General features: G+C 34.6%; 1 protein-coding gene across 11 annotated transcripts in view; it reads left to right on the forward strand.

The window, feature by feature from the left end:
* Positions 1 to 15938, forward strand: part of ZC3H13 (zinc finger CCCH-type containing 13) — a 113488-nt gene that overhangs the window by 60711 nt on the left and 36839 nt on the right. For all 11 annotated transcript variants that reach the window (XM_039839477.1, XM_039839467.1, XM_039839471.1 and 8 more), the window contains 2 exons: positions 7830 to 8294; positions 13599 to 13790. In XM_039839477.1, the coding sequence (XP_039695411.1) occupies positions 7830 to 8294; positions 13599 to 13790 (657 nt within the window). The remainder of the gene's footprint in view (positions 1 to 7829; positions 8295 to 13598; positions 13791 to 15938) is intronic.

A 15938-nucleotide genomic window follows, 5' to 3' on the forward strand; every position in this document is an offset into this window, starting at 1 on the left:
AATGAAGGGAAATAATACACAGTTAAGTCTTCTGGGATTGCTTTTTTGTGGCAGGAGTAGCTTGTGTTACAGGAGGAATCCTTTTAATAATAAACCATATGTTTTTTCAAGGAGGTTCTTTCAAAGGGGAAGAGATATAGCACATTTGTTCCTCTCTATTTGTCACTTTTTGAAATAAGAATAATTTTAATGGAAAAATGGGGAGCTGGGTAAAGAACAAAATATAATAGCTAGATATATTTGTAAAGACAGATGAGGGCATTGCAAAAAAGGGATCTGGTATTAAGTTAACATATTTTTAGGCACAGTTGATATTGAAGGACTAGAAGTCATAGGTTTCACAAGAAGGGATGGAGACATATCAAATCCTTGCCTAATTCTGTACTTAAATGGCATTTTTGGGTATAGGCATATGGACAAAGTGATTGGCAGGACAGATAATTTATTATTGTAAGAATCTACGGCGTTTGTGGATACTAGGTATTTGGGTACTTGAGAAAGTCTGTGGTCCTAGCCACTGGAGACAAAGTGAAAAGGAGTAAAATTTACAATGTCTTAGGCATAAAGGTTTTGTAGTTGCTAAAATAGCCTTAGATCTTGAGGCAATTTCAGAGTGTGAGAGCAATTTATAAAGGAATCTGATTTAAAAAAAAAAAAAAAAAGGCAGTGTTTTGAGGGTCTTTAATTAATTCTTTGACTTCATATTATATTCGTGCTGTAATCAGTATATGCTTATTCTTTGACTTCATATCATCTTTGTGCTGTAATCAGTATATGCTTATTTCAGGCATATCCAAAGAATGGTTTCTAATCTTTGTAAAATCTCATGAGGTATGGGATTAACTAACCCTGGGCCTCTATTTTATTTATACAATGACAAGTTTGAATTAAGTAAACAATGAGGTTCATTCCAGTTTTTTTTTTAAAGAGCGTTTAAAATTTTTATTATAGTTGATCTGTTTACTTTTTTTCTTTATTTTTACTTTTATTTTTATTTTTTTTATCTTAAGTTTATTGGGGTAACATGGGTTAATACAATTATATGATTTTCAGGTGTACATTATCATTTGACATCTGTATATTCTGTTGTGTGTTTACCATCCAAAGTCCAGTTTCCTTCAGCTACCGTATATTTGATCCCCTTTACCCACTTCACCCTCCCCCTAACCCCCTATATTGACCTCATTTACCCTGTCTACTTCTCCCTTCCTACCTCACCCCCTAACCTCTGGTAAACACTAGTCCATTGTCCATGTCCCTGAGTCTCTGTTTGTTTGTCCTGTTCATTTGTTGCTTTAAGGTTTATATCCCACATATAAGTGATATCATGTGGTTTTCAAGTTTTTCTGCCTCGCTTATTTTGCTTAGCATGATTATCTCAAGGTCTATCCATGTTGTCGCACATGGCAGTATTTCATCTCTTCTTATGTCTGAGTAATATTCCATTGTACATATATGTACCACAGCTTCTTTAGCCAGTCATCTATTGTAGGACACTTTGGTTGCTTCCATATCCTGACCACTGTGAATAATGCTGCTATGAATGTCAGTGTGCAAATATCTTTTTGGATATGAGTTTTCAAGTCTTTGGGGTAAATACCCAGTAGAGGGATTGCTGATCATATGGTAGATCAATTCTCAGATTTTTGAGGAACCTCCGTACTGTTTTCCATACTGGCTGTACCAATTTGCAGTCCAGCCAGCAGTGTATGAGGGATCCTTTTTCTCCACATCCTCTCCAACATTTGTTATTACTTGTCCCATTGATTATAGCTATTCTAACAGGTGTGAGATGGTATCTCATAGTGGTTTAGATTTGTATTTCCCTAATAGCCAGCGATGTTGAGCATCTTTTCATATTTGTTGGCCATTTGTATGTCCTCTAGGGAGAAGTGTTTGTTCAGGTCCTCTGCCTATTTTTTGATTGGATCATTTGTTTTTTAGTTCTTATTGAGTCATATGAGTTCTTTGTGTATTTTGGATATTAGGCCCTCATCAGAGGCGTTGCTTGCAAATATATTTTCCCATTCAATGGTTGTCTCTTTCCCTTGTTGGCGGTTTCTTTTGCTGAGCAGAAGCTTTTTAGTTTGATGTAATCCCATTCATTTATTTTAGCTTTTACTTCCCTTACTTTTAAGATCAAATTCATAAAATCCTCCTTAAGTCGAAGGTCCTTGAATTTAGTTCCTATGTTTTTTTCTATGCATTTTATTGTTTCAGGTCTTATATTCAGGCCTTTAATCCATTTTGAGTTAATTTACGTGTGTGGTGATAGACAACAGTCTAGTTTCATTCTTTTGCAGGTGGCCTTCCAGTTTTCCCAGCACCATTTATTGAAGAGGCTTTCCTTTGTCCACTGTATGTTTTTGGCTTTTTTTGTCAAAAATTATTTGCCCATATAAATATGGGTTTACTTCTGGACTCGATTCTGTTCCACTGGTTTGTGTGTCTGTTTTGCTGCCAATCCCGTGCCGTTTTGATTTCTGTTGCTTTCTAGTGTAATTTGAAGTCATGCAGAGAGATGCCTCCAGCCTCATTCTTTTTTCTCAGGATGGCTTTGGCAATTCGAGGTGCTTTCATACAAATCTTATGATTTTTTGTTGTATTTCCTTAAAAAATGCCAATAGGATTTCGATAGGGATTGCATTAAATCTGTATAATGCTTTAGGTAATAAGGTTATATTAACTGTGTTGATTCTTCCAATCCAAGAACACTGAATATCTTTCCATTTCTTTGTATCTTCTTCAATTTATTTTAATAGGGTCGTATAGTTTTCATTATATAGGTCCTTCACTTGTTTCGTTAAATTTATTCCTAAGTATTATATTCTTTTTGTTGCAATTGCAAAAGGAATTATTTTTTCCACTTCTTTTTCTGACACTTCATTATTAGAATATAGGAACGCTATGGATTTTTGAACATTGATTTTGTATCCAGAGACTTTACTGTATTTACTTATTGTTTCTAGTGGTGGTCTTTAGGGTTTTCTATATGAAGAATCATGTCATCCGCAAATATAAAATGCTTTTATATCTTTCTCTTACCCGATTGTACTTGCTGGGACTCCCAATGTTATATTGAATAACAGTGGCAATAGTGGACAACTTTGCCTTGTTCCTGATCTTAGAGGGAAGGTTTTAGCTTTTCACCATTCAGTATAATGTTGGCTGAGGGCTTGTCATGTATGACCTTTATTATGTTCAGGTACTTTCCTTCTATACCAATTTTTTAAGTGTTTTGATCATAAATGGATGCTGTATCTTGTCAAAGGGTTTTTCCACATCTGTTGACATGATCATATGATTCTTATTTTTTAATTTGTTTATGTGATATATCACATTAGTCGATTTACGTATGTTGAACCATCCCTGTACCCCTGGGATGAAGCCCACTTGATCGCGATGTATAATCTTTTTACTATATTGCTGTATTCAGTTCACTAGTATCTTATTTAGGATTTTTGCATCTGTATTCATGAGAGATATTGGTCTGTAGTTTTCTTTTTTTGTGTTATCATTACCAGATTTTCGTATCAGAGTGATAAAATGAGTTGGGAAGTATTGCCTCCTGTTTGATTTTTTGGAAGAGTTTGAGGAAAATAGGTATTAAATCTTCTTTGAATGTTTGGTAGAATTCACTGGTGAAGCCGTCTGGCCCTGGACTTTTACTTTTTGGTGTGTTTTTGATGATCGTTTCCATTTCCATACTGCTGATCAGTCTAGATTTTCCATATCTTCTTGATTCAGTCTAGGAAGGTTATATTTTTCTAAGTACTGGTTCATTTCTTCTAGGTTATTAAATTTGTTATTATATACTTTTTCATAGTATTCTTATGTGGTCCTTTGTATTTCTGCGATGTCAGTCGTACTTTCCCCTCTTTCATCCCTGTTTTGTTTATTTGTGTCCTTTCTCTTTTTTCTTGAGTGAGTCTAGCCAGAGGTTTGTCAATTTTATTAACCTTCTCAAAGAACCCGGTCTTTGTTGTATTTATTTTTTGTATTGTTTTTTGTTTTGTTTTGTTTTCAATTTCATTCATTTATTTTGTAATTTTGATTCTTTCCTTCTGTTAACTTTAGGCCTTTTCTAGTTTTTTAAGATGAAGCATTAGGTTGTTTATTTGGGCTCATTCTTGTTTTTGGAGGTAGGTCTCTAATGATATGAACTTTCCTCTTATGACCGCTTTTGCCGTGTCCCAAAAGTTTTGATATGTTGTACTCTCATTATCATTCATTTCTATATTATATATCTCTTGATCTCTCTTTTTATTTCTTCTGTGACCCAGTTATTCTTCAGTAGCATGTTGTTTAATCTTCATGTATTTGCGGTTCTTCCTTATTTCTCTCTGCAGTTGATCTCTAGTTTCACAGCATTATGATAAGAGAATATGGTTGGTATGATTTCAATGCTCTTATATTTGTTGAGGCTATCTCTGTGTCCCAGTATGTGGTCAGTCCTTGAGAATGTTCTATGTGCACTAGAGAAGAATGTGTATAAGTAGCTGTTTTGGGATGGAAGGCTCTGTAAGTGTCAATTATGTCCAGTTGGTCTAATGTGTCATTTAAGGATGTTATTTCCTTAGTGATTTTCTGTTTGGATGATCTGTCCATATCCAACAGTGGGGTGTTTAGATCCCTTACTACGATAGTGTTTTGGTCTGTTTCTCCCTTTCGTTCTGTTAGTAATTGCTTTACATATTTTGGGGCTTCCTGATTGGGAGCATAGATATTAATAAGTATTATGTCTTCTTGGTGTATGATTCCCTTTATCATTGTGAAATGTCCCTCAGTATCTTTCTTTACCTTTTTTAGTTTGAAGTCTATTTTGTCTGATACTAGTACCGCTCCTCTCACTTTTCTCTGAATGCCATTTAATTGAAATAATCATTTTCCAACCTTTCACTTTGAGTCTATATTTGTCTTTGGAGCTGAGATGTTTCTCCTGGAGGCAGCATATGGTTGGGTTTTGTTTTTTGATCCATTCTGTAACTCTATGCCTTTTTATTGGTGAGTTCAATCCATTTACATTTAGGGTGATTATTGAAATATGAGGTCTTTCTATAGCCATTTTTCTTTTGCCTTCTGGTAGCTCGGTGTTTCCATTACTTTCTTGTCCTTGTGTTTGTTTTCTTTATTTTGGTTGGGTTTTGTGGATTTTGCCTCTGGTTCTTCTTGTTTTATGTTATATACTTCGGTTCTGAATCTTCGGTGTGTGGTTACCATTACAAATATGTGAAGGATAGTTATACAGATATACAGTCGCCCATTTTCTTCAATGCGTGTGTTATCTCCATTCCCCTTTGCGAATTTGGATCTTTGACTCCTCCCCTTTTCAGTCATTGTTGTATCAGTTCGTCCCTATGGATGCTGAACGTTCATTACTCTCTTGCTATAAACATTCTTTTCTTATTGTTTAAGCTTATAATGCCCTGTTCTTAGTAAAGGTTGCCCTCCTCTGCTTCTATTTGCCTGATATTCACTTTATTCCGGATTATGTGTCTTTTTTTTTTTTTTTTGTCATTTTGTTTTAGGTTAGCTGACCCCTTTCAGTATTTGTTGTAGTGCAGGCCTCTTAGCGGAGAATTCCCTCAATTTTTGTATGTCCTGAAAGATCTTAATTTCTCTTTAATATCTAAAGGAGAGTTTATAGCTGGATACATTATTCTAGGTTGATAGAATACTTAATACTTACTTAATAGTTTAAATATTTGATTCCACTCTTTTCTGGCTTGTAAGATCTGTGCTGTTAAGTCTGATGATAATCTAATGGGTATTCCTTTATAAGTTTCCGTTTTCTTCTCCCGGGCTGCCCTGAAAATTCTTTCTTTGTCATCGATTTTTAATAACTTTAATATAATGTGTCTTGGTGAAGGCCTTTTTGGGTTGAGATGCTTGAGTGTTCTGTTGACTTCTTGAATTCCAAGCTCCAGGTCATTCCTTAGATTTGGGAAATTCTTGTCCACTATCTGTCTGACAGTACTTTCTAGTCCTGCTCCTTTTCCTCGCTTTCGATAATGCCCATTATTCTTATGTTTCCTCTCTTGATACTATCAGCTAGTTCTTGTATTTCTCTTCATTATTTTTCATTCTTCAGTTTCTCTCTTCTTCCTTCTGATTTATTCTAGGTTTCTGTCTTTGCTATCACTGATCCTTTCCTCCATTTGGTCGACTCCATTTCCCAAGCTTGCTGTTTCATTTTTCAACTCTCACAGTATGTTTTTTTTTTTTATCTCCAGAGTATCTATTCTCTTCTTCTTGAGAGTTTCAGTCTCCTTGTTCTGCTCATCTAGTTGTTTTTTCAGTTCCTGAAATTGTTGATATGACTCATTTCGGATCATATCAGAAGTACCATCCTGAAGTCTCTGTCATTTAAGTTGCATATTTCTATGTCTGTAAGCTTATTTTCTGGAGTTTTTTCTCTTTCTTTCTGAGATACCTTGTCACCTTCGTTGTTCACAGTGTTTAACTGACTGTTTATCTGCCTGGGCATTAATGGAAGTGTATTCTGTTGTTTTTCCAGAAAGAATATATATAAAGGTTTCTCTTTAGCCTGCTGCAAAGAATTTCTTTTGGTTTCCAGTAGGGAGCGTCTAAGCCTTTTGGATCCCTGCTTTCTATAAAGCCTAAATAATTTTGTTTTTTTTTAATTTTCTTGTTGAAATTTAACCATACTTGCTACTCCCAGTTTCAGTCACTGTCAGTGTTAGCAACAGTTTCAGTAGCATTGCTCAGATTCCCCTGAGGCTTTGCAGTGATTGGTTTTGTTGGGTATGGGGGAAGGGGCTCTCTGGGTTTGGAGTTGGGGGCTGCGGCTCAGCCTCAGTTTTGCAACTAGGGGCTAAAAATCAACTGTCATTTCTCTGTGGTCCCATCTCGCTTCTCTGCTTTCTGCCCTGATGACTGGGCCCTGCTGCCAGCTGTAAAGAAGTCATGGCACTTCCGGGCAGGGTTGTTTAGGGAAGTCGCCACACCTTCACCCCTCTCTCTTCACCTGCAGAGAATTCTGGTGGCTTTGAGAGGCAGCTTCTTTGTTTCTCCCAGACCGCTACCCGACAGACACTGGTCGGACACCCGGGGTTTCTGACCTGTTGTAATTCTTATGCGCAGATCTCACACTCTGACGTGCTGGTGTGCAATTTGGGTGTTTCTTTGTTCAGTTTTAGATGATCAGCTTATTGTTTCAAGAGGAGAGATCTGGGGACGTCTCTCACTCCTCTGTTTCCCAGAATCCCTCCATTTAGTTTTTTAATAACTAAAATATTTCTTTATTTTCTAATGAATCTTACAAAATGCTTTAGGTAGAGGAAGCTTTAGAGACAGGAGTGTAATTCCATTAAATAGTTTAAGAAAAGAAAATAGCTATATCTCTTTGCCAGCCTGCTTACTAACTGTAGGCCACTCCCAAGTGCTTAACTCCATTTGAGGTAGTCAAGTGTGGTCTAGTCTGGCCTAATGTTTTGTTGAGATGATTAAAATCACTATGTGCCTCTAGATCTAGAAGTTGTTTCTAAAAAGTAAGCCATCAGTGGTATGAGATCAGCTTGTTTCAGTTGTTTAAGATAATAAGTATGGGTAACTTGAAGTGGGGGGAGATCATATTCAAAGTTTATCCAATAAAAACATAATAATTCATGTGTTAATGAAATTACCTTTGGATGTCTAGCTTTTGAATAGACTTAATTTTCTTATTTTAGCATTTTGTCTCCTTTTATTCTCTGCAAAGAACATGAATTATTATAATAAAATTTTAAAAGCTCCATATCAAATATATTGACTAGTTGCCCAAAATTTTGTGAAAGGAATTACAGTTGATTTCCAAAATTGCATTACAGAGAATAGAGGCAAAAGAGAGAGAGAAAAGGACACAAGAGAAGAACGAGAGTATGAACAGGATCAGAGCTCTTCTAGAGACCACAGAGAAGACAGAGAACCTAGAGATGGTCGGGATCGGAGAGATACCAGAGATACTAGAGACCGAAAGGAACTAAGAGACTCCAGAGACATTCGGGACTCCAGGGAGATGAGAGATTATAGCAGAGATAACAAGGAGTGCCGAGACCCCAGAGATTCTCGTTCTACTCGTGATGCCCATGACTACAGAGATCGTGAAAGTCGAGATGCTCATAGAAAGGAGGATTCATATCAGGAGGAATCCCGAAGTTACGGCAGAAACCACTTGAGAGAAGAAAGTTCTCGTACTGAAATAAGGAATGATTCCAGAAGTGACTCTCGAAGTGATATGAGGAATGACCGGATGGGCAGAAGTAGGGGGAGAGGTCCAGAGTTACCTGAAAAGGGTAAGATTTTTGACTTGTCAGTGAACCATATCTTGTATCTTCATATAGAAATTATTAAATCTCCTAAGATTTCTTTTTTAAATAATATTATTTCTATATTGATTATTATTATTTTGTCAAAGCAATTTTCAATTTATTGAATTTGTGATCTTCCCTATAAATTTTGAATAGGAATTATAAGCTAGAGTAGCAGAAGTGGGGCCTGACCTAGACCCCCTGGTTGAATTATATCCAGTCATGCCTACAATCTTGATTAATGTAGAATACTAAGGAAATTGCTATCATGCAAAAAGTAGGACAAAAAGTAGTAGTTTCTAATAGACAGATGTATGTGCCTGTGTGTGTGTCTGTGTGTATAAACCATATATGTATATCATGTGATTATTAAAGTGGAATTAAAATGGTGGGCTTTCAAAATTGATGGTGTCAGAGATGACTGATTTGTATATTCAGTATTTGTGCTTGCTTCAAACTACCTCAAATCATCACATATTAGGATCTTGAGCCATTTTTCTTATCTTCCCCTGAAAAGGCATTTGCCATACTCAGTAACTACCTACCTAAATGTATTGGACTATCTCCAAAATGCTTGGGCTAAATCAGTTTTGACCTGTCTCTTCTTCCATCCCCTTCTTTCTCTTCCCCGCAAACATTGCTGCACAATCTGACCACTCTTATTCTTTCCATTGGTCTGTTGGTCTATTTTGGTCAATATTACAGGTTCACATTAAGCTGAAGTCCCCTCACCTCCTCCTCCTTGGTTGTCTTGGCTTATCATGGCCCTTTAATTTTTCATATACATTTTATGAAAAACTGTTGAATTTTTATTTTAAATGAATTACATTGATCATTTTGTAACTTTTCCGGTTAAGGTCCTGAGCATATGTATTCCTTGGTCCCATTTTTGTTGTTATCGTAAATGGTACTTTAAAAAATTCTCTTTAATGCATTCACATGGTTCAGAATTTCAAAGGTACCAGAGAGGTGTGTGTGTGTGTGTGTGGTGTGTGTGTGTGTGTGTGTGTGTGTGTGTGTGTGTGTAAAAGCTTCCCCCTACACCTGAACTGGTTCCTTCTTTTGCCAGTTTTGTTTGTATCTTTCCCAGAAATATTCTACATAAGCAGATATGCATGTCTATTTTATCCTTTAGTTTTACAAATGTAATTAAAATTATAAAAAAGAAAAACTTGTTTATAAAAGGAACAACTACATACTGCTCCATACCATGCTCTTTTTCACTTAAAAATATTTTGGAGATTATTCCTTATTAGGTAAAGAGCTACTTCTTTCTTCTGGTGCACAGTGTCTATTATGGTGCACAGTGTCTATTATAGGATATACCATAAAATCATAAGTCTTAAATTGATGGATACTTAGGTGTTCCAGTCTTTTTTTTTTTTGAACAGTGTTTCAGTGAATAACTATGTACTAGTGTCACTAAATGGTATGTTTAAAACATTTTCTTAGGCTTATTGCTGGCATATGGAAATGGTAATTGATATTTGTATGTCAATCTTACATTGTGATTTTTTTTTTGTAGATCGAATTAGATTCTCTTAAACATTTATGTCTGGGAACAGACAGATTTGGCTCTTCCTTTGTGGTTTTTATTTACTATCGATAGCCTGCTTAGTAGCTCTTTCAAATAGTGTTGAATATAATGATGTAATGGCTTCTTTGCTTTGTTTCGGATTTTAAAGGCTGGCATTTCACCACTAAGCATGGTATTTATAGATGCTTTTATATTGTGTTAACTTAGCTAACAGCTTTTATCATGACTTTTCCTCTGTCTTGAGATCATATAGTTTGTGTCTTACCTTCTCACATGTTAATATACTTTTTTAAATTTAGAACTATCCTTGCATTACTAAGATAAATGCAATTTTTCATTTTTTACAGTTCTGAAATAGGTTTGTTAAAATTTAATTTTTATTTAAGCACCCATGTTTTTGATTGAAATTGGCATATAATTACTGGTATTATGGTAAATATTTAACAACTAACTCTTAAGAAAAAAGCCTTCACTTGTAGCTTTTGCCAATTTCTGTAATATAAATACTCCTGCCCTAGCACATTTCAAGCTACTAACTTGTCACTCAGTGTTGAGTTGGGAAGAAATGTGCACAGTTGGCTCTGTCAAGCCATTGTGGATCAGTTCTAGCATACCACACTGCACAGTTCATTCTCTATGTTCTTGTTTGGTTTGGGGATCAGAGCTATACTAGTCACATAAAATATGTCAGAAAGTGTTGCTTCTTTTTTTCTCTCCTCTGGCACAATTTAAATATGATCAGTTATCTGTTCTTTGACAGTTTAATAACATTTGTCTGTTAAGCCTTGTTTCTCATTTTTCTGATGCTTAGAGCTTTTACTATCAATTGACTTTCAGAGTTACAGATTTAGATCATTGTAATAATTATAGATTTCTGTTTTTTCTTGAAGCAGTGTAGTATGTTACATTTTTTTTAGGGATGGTTTTCAAATTTTTGACACATAAATGTTCCTCAAATTTCTGTTATTTTTATTTATATTTCTTTTTTTTTTATTTCTTGCTCAATCTTGCCAGAAGTTTGTCTGTTTTGAGTCTTTTTAAAGAATTAATCTTTTGTTTATTTTCTTTTGTATCTTTCATTCTTTTTCATTAATTTCCATTCTTATGTTTTACTTTGTTGTGAAATATGTGGTATTTATATTAATAACCATTCTAAACACTTTCTGAGTTTTAATATATCTTCTTGGACTCATGAGTTATGTAGAATATGTAGAATTGGGATTTTAAATTTCCAGTCATGCTTTTTAAGATAAATCCCCTCCCCCAATTTTAACTGTTGTTGTAAGAGGATTCTTTGAAGTCAGTTCTTTGGCAGTTGTATTTGCTAAGGCTTATTTTGTGACAGCAGTCTTTATAAATGTTCTACATCTGCTTTTAATGATTGAATGCAAAGTGTGTCTCTAAGATCAGGTTTGTTAACTATGCTTTCAAATCTACATTTAATTTTTTTTAATCTGCTTTTTCTAACATTACAGAAATGTGAGTTAAATCTTCCACTGTCATTGTGAATTTGTTAATTTTGTATAATTTGATCCAGTTTTGCTTTGAATATTTTGAGGCTTTGCTGTTAGGTACACTCGTATAAGACAGATTATTCTTTTATCATTGTATAATGAATGACCCTATTTATCCTTCATAGTGCCTTTTGTCTTGAAGGTTGTTTTACTCACAGATTTCTTTTGGTTAGTATTTGTTTGATGTCTTTTCCCATCCTTCCAACCTTTACATATCTTTATGTTTTAAATATAACTCTAAATAGTATGTAGTTAGATACGTTAGACATATGTTGAATCTTCTCGTTGTACCTTCCTTAATTCTTAACTCTCCTTTTAAATTTTTCACTTTTTTTTTTATCTCTTTCACTTTCTAGGTCATATCCTCATAATATCTTTTTTTTAATTAATTTTCTCTTAGCATCTAATTCAACATTTAACCTTTTCATTCCTAGATGTTATATGTAGCCTTTTAAAAAATGTTTTAAATTTCTTCTTTTTGGTCCTTAATTATTGAAATATTCTTTATAGATATTTTGTTTATTAAAATACCCTATTACAGTATTTAGAATTACGCTGTAATTCTTTCAGAGCTCAAAGCTTGTTATGTGTAAGGGGTGCGTGCGTGCGTGTGTGTGCATAACTCTACGCATTTTTTAAAACGTTTTCTCAAGATAAGATTGACATACAAAAAGCTTCACACATTTAATGTATATAACTTGATGAGCTTGGAGATAAGTATATATTATAGTCTATGCCATAAAAATATCTGTCACCTGCAAAAAAAGTTTTCTCCTCTCGTGTTTTTGTATGAGTAATGAGAATACTTAATATAATATCTACCCTCTTACCAAAATTTGAGTTTCTAACTATAGGCACTGTGCTGTATAGTAGATATCTAGGTTTCATTCATTTTGTACAACTGCAACTTTGAACCCTTTGACTTAATACCTCCCTGTTTCCCTCTCCCTCCAGCCCGTGGCAACCACCATTCTACTCTCTGCTTCTATGAGTTTGACTATTTCAGATTTCACAAATACTACATGTTATCATGTAGTATTTATTCTTTTGTGTCTGACTTATTTCACTAAGCATAATGCCCTCCAGGTTCATCCATGTTGTCCCAAATGGCAGGATTTCCTTATTTTTTAAGGCTGAATAATATTCCATTGTATGTATATACCGCGCTTTCTTTATCTATTCATCCATCAGTGGACATTTAGGTTGATTCCATGTCTTGCCTATTGTGAATAATCCGGTAATGAATATGGGAGCGCAGATATCTCCTCCAGATCCTGATTTCAGTTCCTTTGGATATATACCTAGAGTGGAATTGCTAGATCAGTGGTAGTTCTAATTTTAATTTTTTTAGGAACTTCCACACTGTTTTCCTTGGTGGCTGCATAGTCTTCCATTACCATCACCACAATCACGATACTCAACTGTACAGTCATAAGATTCCCTCTGTTACCCCTTTATAGCCACAACCTAAATCCCTTCCTCTGTCCCTGACCTCTGGCAGCCACTAATATGTCCTTCATCTTATAATTGTTATTTCACAAATGTTACATAAGTGGAATCATGCTGTATACATCCTGTTGAAATTGGCTTTTTCATTCAGCATAATTTCCTTGAGGTTCATCCAAGTTATTACATGTCTCAATAGTTTGTCCCTTGTTTTTAGTATTCCGTGGTTTGAATGTACCACAGTTTGTTTAACCATTCATCCATTAAAAGACATTTTTAGGTCCTTTTCAGTTTTTGGCTATTACAAATAAAGCTACTATGAACATTAGTTTCCCACATTTTTTAATGAAATTTCAGGTACCACTTAATGTCGATAAAGTGCCTTGGTTCTGTATTGGAATGTTTTCACTGTAAGCTGTAATTAAAGCAATAATATATATCCATATTTTTCATTTTCATGATATTTCTGTGAATTAGATATGAATCACTAGTTTTTGTTTTTGGTTTATTTATTTATTTTTTTGTTAATTGAAATGAATCTTCTTTATGATTTTATTATATGACTTTTTTTAATAGATAAGGGTAACTGGGACTTAACTTACCCAAGTCAGTCATTATACAGCTTAGGTGTTTTGATCTAACACTTAATATTCTTTTCAACAATGATTAATGTACTTTGGAATTTAAAAAAAAATAACTTATTTTTTGAGGGGAGAAGAAAGATTGTGACTGATGAAACTTGTTGAATAAATTGTATATGTTTAAACATTTGTGTGAATATCCTTTGTTTAGGAAGCCGAGGCACAAGAGGTTCTCAAATTGATAGTCACAATAGTAGTAACAACTATCATGACAACTGGGAAACAAGAAGTAGCTATCCTGAAAGAGATAGATATCCTGAAAGAGACAACAGAGATCAAACAAGGGATTCTTCCTTTGAGAGACGACATGGAGAGAGAGACCGTCGTGACAACAGAGAGAGAGGTTTGTCAAATGGAATATTATTAAATAGTGACCAACATTGATTGGGAGAATTGTTTTTTTTAAAGTTATCAATTTACTTTTTAATATAAAATGTCTTTTAAGACTTGTTTATTGACACATTTTAAACTTATATTTACTCATATAATTTTGTTTACTTAGGGGAGAGTATGTAAATAGCTGGCTACGAGTACCTATTTGTCAACAGAGTACTAAGGTAATAGGTACTTGCACACTGCGAGAACTGAGGTGCCCTATTGTATGTTTCTCAACCAGATAGCTCACAACCCTTTAAAAAATGTAGATGCTTGGGTGCCATTCCAGGCATTTCTGATTTGAGAGATACTTAAACTTTCTCATCTGAGGATCCTGGCCACTCACTAGTTGCGATAAACAGAGTTTTAAATAAGGACTGCCAAAGAGGAACGAGAAAAAAACGATGATAGTGCCAGGGGTTGTTTGGAGAAAGAGTCGTAGTCCTTCCTGGGAATATGTAATGCTTGCTTTAGCTAATTTTATATTATTTTATATATCTTAAGCTAAATATTTTCTGTTACTCTGTTAGATGATCTCTTAAATCAATTTTGAAGCAAGGTTACTAGAAGGCATTTAAGAAGGGTGATAATTACTTTTTTAACAGGCTCGTATTGCCTGTACATATTAAGACCTTAAACATTTAAGATTTTATGAAGGTCTTACTAATCTTGGCTGGTTACTAAAGTCAGATTTGCTATAATGCTGAGATTAATATTGTATGAAACTTGATGAAGTAGAGAATGAATATTCATGCTTCATGGTGAGCTGAATCAAAAAGGTAATAGTGTATCTTGATATGGGCAGTACTGAGAGCAGAATGAAGTTTCTAAGACACAATGTACTTTGGGGAGTATATATGAGATAAAAGATGAAATCAGAGTTGGTTAGGTTGAGTTTGAGGGTAAGCCTAATGCATTTGAGTTAAAAGATGTTTATGATTTCTTTAGTTACACGTGAGGCTTGAGTTTATACGTTCTATGTTCATAAATTATTTTTTCCTTAACAATTCACCTCTCTTAACTCTCTTTAACACCATGTCCTGGTAATGCTTTTTTAATATCTCTCTTTTTTTTTTTTCTAGTTTCATATCCTAGCTCAGATTTTTCTCATGTCATACCTGAATTTAGTAGTAGCATTTGGTTTCAGTCTTATATTTGGTTCAGCTACACATGCATTGAGTTACCAAGAACTTTGATAGTTGCTTTATATATATACTCTGACTTAATATCCTTTACAATATTAAGTCAGAGAATATATATTTTAAAAATAAAATCTTTTTGTCTTTACAATGTCCCTGTGAGTGTAGATGTAGATATAAGAAAATCCATGTTTCATGTTTAGGAGATTTGAGCTAAGAGAAGGGTAGAGATTTTTCCAGTATTACAGAGAAGTAAGTTTCAAAGCCTGCCCCCTCCCCAAGAAATAATTATTGAGTACTGTCAAGGGAACATACAAGAGACCCAGATAGAAATAAAGTGTAAAAGGGGGACCCTGTTTATCTGGATAAAATTTGAGGAAATGACATTTATGCAGAGGCATAAATACAAGAGAATTTAGCATTGCAAAGATTGAAGTTAAAATTTTTTCTGCAGAGGGAAGAGTATGTGCCCATTACCTGAGATGAAAAATAGCTTAGTATGTCCTAGAATTTGAAAGAAGACTGATGTGACTAGAGTGTGGTTACCAATAGGGAGTTTAATCGAGGCTGAGGGTAGAGATATGCCCAGGCACCTTGTTCTGTGCTCAAGAATTGAAATATTCTCTTTAGTTCTTCACAGGCTAATTAGGGTACAAATAGACAATTGAGATGTGATAAATGCTACTACTATATAAAGTTCTGTGTGAAGACAAAGAGGCAGAAAGAATTCTGAGAAATTCAAAAAAGGTTCCTGAAGAGGGGACATCTGATTAGGGCCTGAAGGATAAGAGTTTGCCGGAAGAACAATGAAAGAAACACCTTGCAGTGAGCAGGTGCAGCATGTGCAGACACATAGGACTAAAAGAAATATGTTTGGAACTAGTAAAGAATTACGAGATTGGGGTAGAAGGTGTGCTATAATTGGTAAAAAAGGAAAGAAGCTAGGAAAAACGGTTGATGAGAGTTGATAGGCCAAG

This window comes from Pteropus medius, unplaced genomic scaffold (genome assembly GCF_902729225.1).
Source record: "Pteropus medius unplaced genomic scaffold, Ma_sr-lr_union100, whole genome shotgun sequence".
NCBI classification, from domain to species: domain Eukaryota; kingdom Metazoa; phylum Chordata; class Mammalia; order Chiroptera; family Pteropodidae; genus Pteropus; species Pteropus medius.